The 9,322-nt window shown below is 58.7% G+C and overlaps 1 protein-coding gene across 3 annotated transcripts in view; it reads left to right on the top strand.

Annotated features, from left to right (window-relative positions):
* Positions 1–765: 765 nt before the first annotated feature.
* RORC (RAR related orphan receptor C) overlaps positions 766–9,322 on the top strand; it is a 45,961-nt gene continuing 37,404 nt past the window's right edge. Inside the window, exon 1 of one of the 3 annotated variants that reach the window (XM_034756800.1) lies at positions 766–791. In XM_034756800.1, the coding sequence (XP_034612691.1) occupies positions 773–791 (19 nt within the window). In that variant the 5' untranslated portion in view covers positions 766–772. Of the gene's footprint in view, positions 792–3,183; positions 3,291–6,358; positions 6,507–9,322 lie in introns of those variants that run through there. The other 2 variants (XM_034756802.1, XM_034756801.1) reach the window with 2 other exon arrangements.

Genomic DNA, 9,322 nt, shown 5'->3' with positions numbered 1-9,322 from the left:
TCCTTACACCTTCAGAACTCCTCTGCCGGCTCTGGCCTGCGGCCATGCTGCGAGCCCGGCCCCCCCAGCCTGAGCGGGGGGTGCTCACTGCGCTCCCCCAGTTGGCTGGTCTTGCGTTTAGATTGTCAGTTCGTTGGGGCGGGGGCCATCTTTGTTCTGGGTTTGTACAGCGCCTGGCGCCAGGGGAGCCTGGTTTGTGACTGGGGCTCCTGGGTGTTACCATAATACACCTAATCAATAATGTACAGCACCTAGCACCGTGGGGACTTGGTTCCCGAATGAGACACCGCAGCGCTACCCCAGTGCAAACAGTGATAATAATATTGTTTTGACACATTGAGCGAGCGTGTGGGTCGTTCCCCAATGCTCTGACTGGTCTCTGCTGTAAGGTCTGCAGTGAGGCCTGGCCCCTGGGGCATTTGCACTCAAAGCAGGAGGTGCTGGATAAATTGGGGTGGGGAATGGGTTGTAGAGCATTTCTCCTGGAGGGGCTAGTGGTTAAAGCAGAGGGCTGAGAGCCAGACTCCTGGGTTCTATTCCCAGCTGTGGGAGGGGAGTGGGGGCTAGTGGGTTAGTTGAGGGGAAATGGAGGCTGGGAGGACTGGTAATCAGTCCCCTGGGTTCTATTCTGAGGTGCTGGTGGGCCCTCTTGGTGCCTCAATTTCAGTAGCCATTTGGGAGAGGTGGCAGGCTCTTGGGGGGGATGCCTGCAGGGGTCCTGCTGCTGCTGCCGTCTCACCCCATCTCTCTCTTGGTTGCAGGCCCGATCGCCATGAAGAAGACGCACACATGTAAGTACAGTTCCTGCCAATGGGCCTCTTCCCCTTTGCATTGTCCCAGGCATCCTGCCCCAATGGGGATCTCGGGCCCTGCCCCTAACTGGGGCACAAGGGAGATCTGCAAAGCCCAGCACAGCCTAGACCCTCTCGGCTCACGTGGGGATGTGCTGTAGCAGAGGCAGCGTGGCCCAGTGGGCTGAGCAAGGGGGACTAGGACTCCTGATATTGCTGAAATCAAGCCAGGCACCCGCACCGTGCCTCAGTTTCCCTCCTGTACAGTGCAGACAGTGATACCTGGCTGACTCCCGGGAGTTGGGCAGTTCTTTGCTCATGACTACGGTTCTGTTTATAAAGGGCTAATAAGCAAGGGAGAGGTTGGTTAATTAATTATAGAGTCTTGTGATACCCAGGAGCTCAATAGCTGGTTGATATTAGTCTGTGGCCCCTTCTCGCAATGTAGATGCAGCCAGCGCGCGCCTGAAATGGGCTCCTGCCGTCTGTTCACCCTTTGGGACAGCAGGGTAGAGTTACCACTGAAACTCGCTTACCACTTAGCAGCCGGCTTTGTCTCAGGGCTGTAAAACCCACCTGCTGGCTTGGATTGCTGCTGGGCCTCGCGGGGTGGAGAGGGTTGACATAGAGGGGGAGGGTGGCACCTTGGGAGCGGGTGGTGAAAACGGAGCGGTCCAATGAGCTCGGCCGACACAAACTAATCAAAGCGGAAGTGGGACGTTGGTCCAGAGTGCCCCAGGTTCCTCCCCACGCAGGGGGTGCCAGTGCTGAGCGTGGGTCTTTAGGAACTGCCCCACGCGGGAGGGGCGAGATCTTTAGCAGGTGGTGGAACAGTCTTGTCCCAGCTTTGATGAGCCGGTGTGTTGGGGCACAGGCGGGAGCTGTCGGGAGAAGCAGGACGGAGGCCAAGAACCCAGACACCGCCCCCCCCTCGCTCACAAGAGGAGCGGATAGATCTTGCATGTATTACACCCAGCTCCTCCTGTATTTGCTGTTCCAATGTCTCTTTGGCTGGGCCGACGAAAATGGGGACAACGCTGGGGATATTTCCAAACAGGGTTGGGTAAACACCATCCTTGCAATATCGGCTTCACAAGTCTCTTGCATGCCAGATTTCTCTGGCATCTGTGCCTGCCAAACCCTGCAGCAGCAGCCAGCGCTTGGTGCCGCACAGAAAGGCCACGTGTCCAGCCCTGGGATGCCATCCAGCGATCCCTTCCTGACCCTGAAGGCCTGAAGCATGGGAGTTGCCATCGTTAGAGTATCGTCTGGTGTGCTCTGTCTCCCTCTGGTGGCTGGATTATGCAAAGAGGTTCCGTCGGCCGCTGCCTCTGGGCTACCAGATGAGGTGCAGCTGAGGCTCGTGTGTTCGGAACGAGGGGGCTGTGGGTTCGATGCCTGCCCAGGGGTATTGTGGTGTTAGCTGGCAGAGTGGCAGATGGAGGGTCTCAACCCACGAGGAGGGAGATTAAGGGCGCAACCAGCTGTGGGGTCTTAACGCACACCCAGCTACGGGGTCTTAGTGCTAATGGTTGTTTCACCCCCTAGTGGCAGGCCCTGGTGACTGCAACAACCTGCCCCTGAAGACTAAAGCCTCCATCCTGCACCCACTCCTGGTCTCGCCACTGGCTTAGACTGGGCGCTCAGGGCAAGCTGTGGCTAGCCAGCCCTGAGGTGCTCAGAGCCAGCCCTGCCTTGGCAAGCTCCAGGTCTGGGTGCCTGCCTGTCTGCAGCCCCTGCCTTTCCTTTTCTCCGCGGGCTGCCCTGTTTAACCCCCTGCTGCTGGGGCTGGCTGGGCCTAGTTGTGCCTGGCAGCGGGAGGGGAGGGGGGCCGTTTCTCCCTGGCTCTGCCTGGGGGCTCCCTCTCAGCCAGAGCCCCTGCCGTGCACGGTGGGGGGCGAGGGGGGGGCGAGGCAAAGACAGGGCAAAGGCAGGCGCTGCGGTGAGCGGCAGGTTTGGTTTTCACAGCGCTGCGGTTAACTCGTCCCGAGGTGTGAATGCTCCTGAGGCCGGGGTGGGGGGGAGAAGGAAGTCTGGAGGGGGGGGGCTCTCTCCCCAGCCCACCTGCTGCAGAGGCTGGTTCCCCTCCCCCCACCTTGCCACAGGGAGAGAACTAAAGCACAGCTGCCCCCGGGGTTGAGCTGGAGGGGGGAGGTGCAGGCCACTTCCTCAGGAGGGTCCCGGGGGGGGTGGGGATCTGGCTGGGGGGATGGGGACCATGCCAAGGCAGTGGGCGTTGTATTAGCTGAGCCCTTCCCAGCGGGCTGCGCGGCTCCGTTGGTGTCTGCGTTGTGCCTGGGAGGGGGTGAGTGAGGGCGGGCGTTAGCAGGGCCCTGGCTGGCGCAGGGGGTTGTCATGGGGCTGGAGAACCTGCCGCCTCTCCAGTTCGAGCCCTGCTTCCGTGAGCTGAGGGGGGCCAGGTCCCATCTGGCTCCTAGGGGACCCCTCCCTGCACCTCCCCCAGGACGAGGACCCTGAGCTGAGAGACCAAAGGACTTGGTGAGACATAGGCACCCATCTCACCCCCTGCAGGGCCTAGGCATTTCAGGAGACATGTATCGTTGTGGGGTGCCCGTCGGCCGGGGCCTGCTTTGCTGCTCTTCAGAGACAGCAGGCGTCTGTGCCCCTGGGAGCTGCGCGCCCGCCGATGCATCGGGCCCCTGGCGCTGGGGTTGGGAACTGGCCGGAAACCTTTCTGTGCAGGTGCAGGGCAAACCACAAGGGTTTCCACTGCAGGTGTGCGAGCGCCCTCCCTCAGCCCAGCCCTTCCCCTGCAGCCAGGCGCACGGCGGGTGTGCACTGAGCTTCGCCATGCACACCGTCAGGGAGGCAGCGCTGCCTAGCGGTCAGCTGAAGGGGCTGGGCGGCAGGACTCCTGGGTTCTAGTGCTGGTTGTAGGAAGGGAGTGCGGTCTAGTGGTTATAGCAGAGGGTACTATGAGTCAGGACTCCTGGGTTCTAGTGCCGGTTGTAGGAAGGGAGTGTGGTCTAGTGGTTATAGCAGAGGGTACTATGAGTCAGGACTCCTGGGTTCTAGTCCTGGTTGTAGGAAGGGAGTGCGGTCTAGTGGTTATAGCAGAGGATACTGAGAATCAGGACTCCTGGGTTCTATTCCCAGCTCTGCCTGGGACTTGCTGTGTTATCTTGGGCAAATCCCTTTCCTGGTCTCTGAAGCGCCGTCTCCCCACCTGTAAAACAGGATGATGTAGGCCTCCCAGCAGCTGAAGGTACTAATGCTTCTCCTTGGACGGACCTTGTTAGAGCAGAGCAGAGACGGTTGCCGTTGCTTAGTCTGCCGTCTGTCATCTCCCTGCCGCCCCCTGATGGCGGCTCTGGTGCCTCGCGGAGTCTCCACTCGCCCTGAGCTTGCCGGGGAAGTGGCCGGGCCTGGGTCTGTTGACGTGAGTGCGCGGCGTTTCCTGTGTCGCCGGCGCTCCAGGGTTAGATGTGCTGACTTGATACCTGCACCGTGCCACGGCCCGGCCAGGATCAGTGCGCTGTGTATGCCAGGCGGCGACGCTGGGGAAGCATGAGCAGCATGGAGAGGATCGGTATATAAAGAGCCGTGGCCCCGGAACTCAGTGTAATTCACTAGGAGAGAACTGGAGGGATTTTAAAGGGCTGGGATTGTATTTAGTATTTTTTTGGTTACCCCATTTGGACCAATAGCGGTATAGATTTGCCTCGCACCCAGTAAAACCCACATTAACCTCTGGCATCTTCCTCCCCCCCGCCCGCCATCTATAAAACCCTAGTTCGTTCCATTCGGCCTCGCTAATATTCCCTTGCATACAAAATTCGTCTCAGTTCCCTTGTCCCACCCTGTTGTGTTGAACGGCTGCCACGTTCCACACCAGAGGTGGCCGCATTGCAGCGCCGTCACACGCCCAGAGTTGCTGAAGTGTGCTGGGCTGCAGGGTGCTGTAGACAGGGCGGATGCAGTGCTGCCGTTCGCGTCGGGGGGTTGGTTTTCCCTGTGTCACTGAGGCTCTGGGATGCAGAGCTGAAGTGCTGTTGTGTCTCACGCCTTGGGCTCGATCCGCACGTGGGTTACCAAGACGGCACACAAACCGCACGGCCGCTCGCTGTGGCCCCGCCGGCCTCCACGTCCTCCCACCCTGCCGATCGGTGTAGTGGCTTCAAGCCTGATGCAGCTAACAACTCACCACATGGCCAAGCTGGGGCCCTGGGAGCGAAGTTGATGATTCTGCCCTCTGGGTTGTGACTGGAGGGAAAGCAGGTCACAAAATGACACCAGAAGTTAGTGGGGGGGGGGGGGGGGGAGGAGGATGTGTGTATCTATATACACACACGATTTAGTTGGGGTTGGTCTTGCTTTGAGCAGGGGGTTGGACTAGATGACCTCCTGAGGTCCCTTCCAACCCTAATCTTCTATGATATAAAAAAGACTTAGTTAAATTCACTGAGGGATTGAGGCGCCTGGGTTCTGCTCCTGACTCTGGGAGGGGAGTGCGTCCTAGTGGTTAGAGCACGCTGCCAGGAGCCAGCACTCCTGGGTTCTCTCCTCAGCCCTGGAAGGGAAGTGATTAAAATAGGGCAGCTGGGAACCAGAACTCCTGGATTTGTCTCTTGCCAGCTCTGGGCAGAGAGTGGGGGGCTAGTGGGTAGCACCAGCAGCGTGGAGTCAGGGCTCCTGCACCCTTTACCCTGCTCTGTACAAGGGACGGAGTCTACAGAGGCTTGAGAGGGAAAAGCCGGAAGAAGCCCGAAATACCTGGCCTCTGATCGTAGCTTGACCCTACTTGTTGCAGGGCAAGTCACCCCCCCACACACACACACACTTTGTGCAGCGCCTCAGTTTCCCTGGTTTTGAAATGGGGAGCCTGGTGCCCTGTGCTTAATTTGTGCCAGAGTTTGCCAGGGCTGAGCCCCGGCGCCTCTGGGCCTGGCGGTTCAGAGCCCTGGCGCCTCTGGGCCTGGCAGTTCAGTTATGAAAGTAAAATATTTGCTTGAGCCCCGTAGGGTGACCAGACGTCCCGATAAAATCGGGACCGTCCCGATATTCAGTCGTCTGTCCCGCATCCCAACGGATGTATGGTCAGGATGCCAGTTATCCCGACATTCTGGCTCAGGGCTTTTATTTTTATTTTATTTTTTTTTTGCTTCGGCGGCGCTCCGAACCTGCCCCCCCCCGCACGTGTCCCGATATTTTGTTCATGTAATCTGGTCCCCCTAGAGCCCCAGCATCTCTTTCATTACAAATCAAGCACTGCTGGTGCCGACCCACCGCCCGGGGCGCTGTGAGTGTGTTGGAAAGAGCCCTGTGCTGGAGAAGGGGGCACAGGTTTTAATGCAGGAGAGAGTCACGGGCTCTTGCCAGAGAAGCAAGGGCTGGCCGGGCCCAGGGCTCGAACCCCCAGCCATGCCGCCCCCCTCTCCCTCAGCCCTTCGCACTCAGCAATGGAAACTCGACCTCTTGTGGCTTGTGGCTTTGGAACTTTCCAGTCAGTTGCCATTGGTTAGCCCCAGTGCATGGCGGGGGCCCTGATTGGCCGGGGGGGACGCCTGTCAACCGGTCTTGCAAAGCCACCTGTGCTGGCGAGTCTGCTTTCAAATGCAAGCAGCCCTGGGCAGAGCATGGCACCCCGGGCCCCGCGCTGAGTTCCCCAGCTGGCAGCCATAGGCAGGTGCTGCTGGTGTCGTCCCCAGCCGAAGCCACCCCGCAGAGCCGCTCGCGCCGCCGGCACCATGAGAGGTGGGTGGTTTTGGGGGGAGATGGGAGATAAAGGGCCACCTGGAGCAGCGAGCTGGAGGGCTCTGAGCTGAACGTGTGGGGCATGGACGCAGCCCTGTCTGCCTGCCTGTGGCAGCGAGGGGGGGTTACGGCACAGGGCTGGCAGGCGGGACGCCTGGGTTCTCGTGCCCTGCTCTAGCAGGGAGCGGGGTCTAGTGGTTAGAGCAGGGGAGATTGGCGGTCAGGACTCCTGGCTTCTCATGCCCTGCTCTAGCGGGGAGCGGGGTCTAGTGGTTAGAGCTGGGATGTGAGAGTCAGGACTCTGGGTTTCTCTTGCCCCCTCTAGGAAGGTGTGGGGTTTGGTATGTAGCAGACGGGTGGCAGTCAAGTCTCCTGGGCCAAGATTGTCCAAGGGGGCTAGTGATTTTTGGAAGCCTGACTTGAGACACTGTGACGGGGCCAGACGGAGACCATTCAGGACAGCTGCCCCATGTAGATCAGGCTCCTTTAAGGGGCTCCCCGAATCAGTAATTATTTTTGGAAATCTTGGCCCCTTGTTCCTTGCTCTGGGAGGGAAGTACGGTCTAGCATTTAGTGAGTTAGACAGTGGAGTCTGGAAGTTAGGACACCTGGGTTCTGTCCTTGGCTCTGGGAGAGGAGTAGGAGTTAGTGGTTGGAGCAGAGTGGGGCCAGGGGGTCAGGACACCTGGGTTCTGTCCCTGGTTCTGCCGCTCGTTCACTGTGGGACCTTGAACAATCACAACCCCTGTCCGCGCCTCAGTTTCCCCATCTGTAAAATGGTGATAAAAGTCCGCCCAGCTCGCTGGGGGGTTATTGTGAGGCTGAGGTCGATTTGCATTGGCAGGCCGTTTCCTGCCCTCGGATGGAAGGTGCTATGTATGATTCCCATCCAAAATCTTCCTTCAGGTGGGGAAGGCCTGGCTTGGGGGGCTGAAATCCGGCTTCTACCCATCTGAATGCAGCTTTTCAAGCAGCTCAGGGTGTCGGATGTGTGTGGGTGCCGAGTCTGTTTGCCGATGTGCATGCTAGGGAATGGTGCGCTGACTGAGTGGCAGGGCTCTGGCCAGATGTCCAGGGGCTTCTGGGTCATTTGCATCCCGGAGGGGTCGAGATCCAAATGGACCATGGAGATTGAGCTCCCGTCTCTCTCTAGGGCTGAGGCACGGATGGCAGGCTTGGAGGCTACCGCTTCTATGCCGTTCCGCACTGCCCAGCTGGCTGTTTGACAAGCCCCCTGGCTGTCATTGCGACCACGTCCCCCATGGCCTGATTTCCCCCCGCAAACCGGATGCTGATCTCAGTCACCCCCGCCGTGTAAATGTTCTGGCCATCGGTGGGGTCACTCTGCATTGATGCGGAGAACAGGATCCGGCCTGTCGGGTTCTGAAGCTGGCGTTTGGAAGGCGGAATGTAAACGGTTTCCCAAACTGGGATGTCCTCTCCTCTCGGTTCCGAAAGAGCCATGCCAGCATCACAGCCCACGTGGGTTCCCCGGGGAATTCCCAAGGCAGGGAGCTATGGACCCTCCCTGGGGTTTGCAGATGGGTTGGAACAGCTGGTCTGTGAGCTTGGAGCTGCACGTTAGCAAGGGGAGCCTGCTTTTCACGGGGGTGTGTGTGTGAGATGTGTCTTGTGTGTGTCTGTCTGTCTTTGTCTTTTTTATATGTATGTGTCTTTTTGTGTGTGTGTGTGTCTAGATTAACAATGTGTGTATTTGTGTGTGTGTCTGGATTAATTGTGTGTGTGTTTGTGCATGTCTTTGCTTTTGTGTGTACCTGTCTGTGTTTTGATATATAATATGACTGTGTGGGTCTGTCTGCCTGTCTGCGTCTTTTTTTAATATATGCGGGGACCTTGTCTGTGTGTGTCCTGATTGTACATCTTTGCTATTGTGTATATGTGTGTGTCTAGGTTGCGATAGATAATGTCTTTGGTTTTGTGTGTGTGTCTGTCTTTGTTCGTGTGTGCATGTGTGTGTGTGTCTCTGGATTTATCGTGTGTGTATTTGTGTGTGTGGGGGGGGACAGGGCGCATCGCAGCAGCTGAACCTATCTAAAGCTGCCCCATACAGCGGAGTTTCTATTGTGTTGATACACCCCTCCTTTCCCTTTTCCTTTTCAATGCGGATTGGCTTCCGGTCCCGTTTCCCCCCCTTCAAAGGGATGTGTGTCAATTACATGCGTGTCACCCCCGGCTGTGGAACAGGGGGGTGTAGATCAGCCCGCAGAAGTATTGAGGGCGAGGCAGGGAGCCCAGCTCTTAAGCTGGCTTCTGCAGGCCTCGCAGCTTTCTCCCGGCTCCGAGCAGTGACGGATGAATCCCCGGACACCCCCGGCCCCCCCCCCGGCCCCGTGCGCTGTGGCACAGCTCCTTGTCGGCTAACGAACAGGCTGAAAGGCCCGGAGAAAGTGGACAAGGACAGAACCAGCGCGATTGCCGCCCTGCTTGTGCTCCTAGCCGATGCCCGGTGCTGAGCCAGCAACCCATGGCTGGGAGCAGGGCTAGATTTTAGAGAGACTGGGGTGGATGAGGGGGCACAAGGAGCTGGTGTGGCTGGGGGGAGCCGTGCGGGGAGCTGGGGGGACGCAGGCATGAGGACCCAGTGTCCAACAGGGTGATTGAGGGAGGATCTGAGGGGGGCGTGAGGAAATGGGGGGCGTGAGGAAATGGGGGGCTTGTGGGAAGTAGAGAGGGCACAGGCATGAGGGCATGAGGACCTGGAAAGGGGGTGGGTAGCCTGGGGGGGGCACAAAGGTGCAAGAACTCAGTGTCAGGGAGATCAGAAGCTGGGGAGGTGAGGAGCTGGGTCTGGCGAA

Source organism: Trachemys scripta, chromosome 24 (genome assembly GCF_013100865.1).
Source record: "Trachemys scripta elegans isolate TJP31775 chromosome 24, CAS_Tse_1.0, whole genome shotgun sequence".
In the NCBI taxonomy this organism is placed as follows: Eukaryota; Metazoa; Chordata; order Testudines; family Emydidae; genus Trachemys; species Trachemys scripta.
The sequence above is the reverse complement of the archived record's forward strand: the minus strand, read 5'-3'. Positions and strand labels throughout refer to the sequence as shown.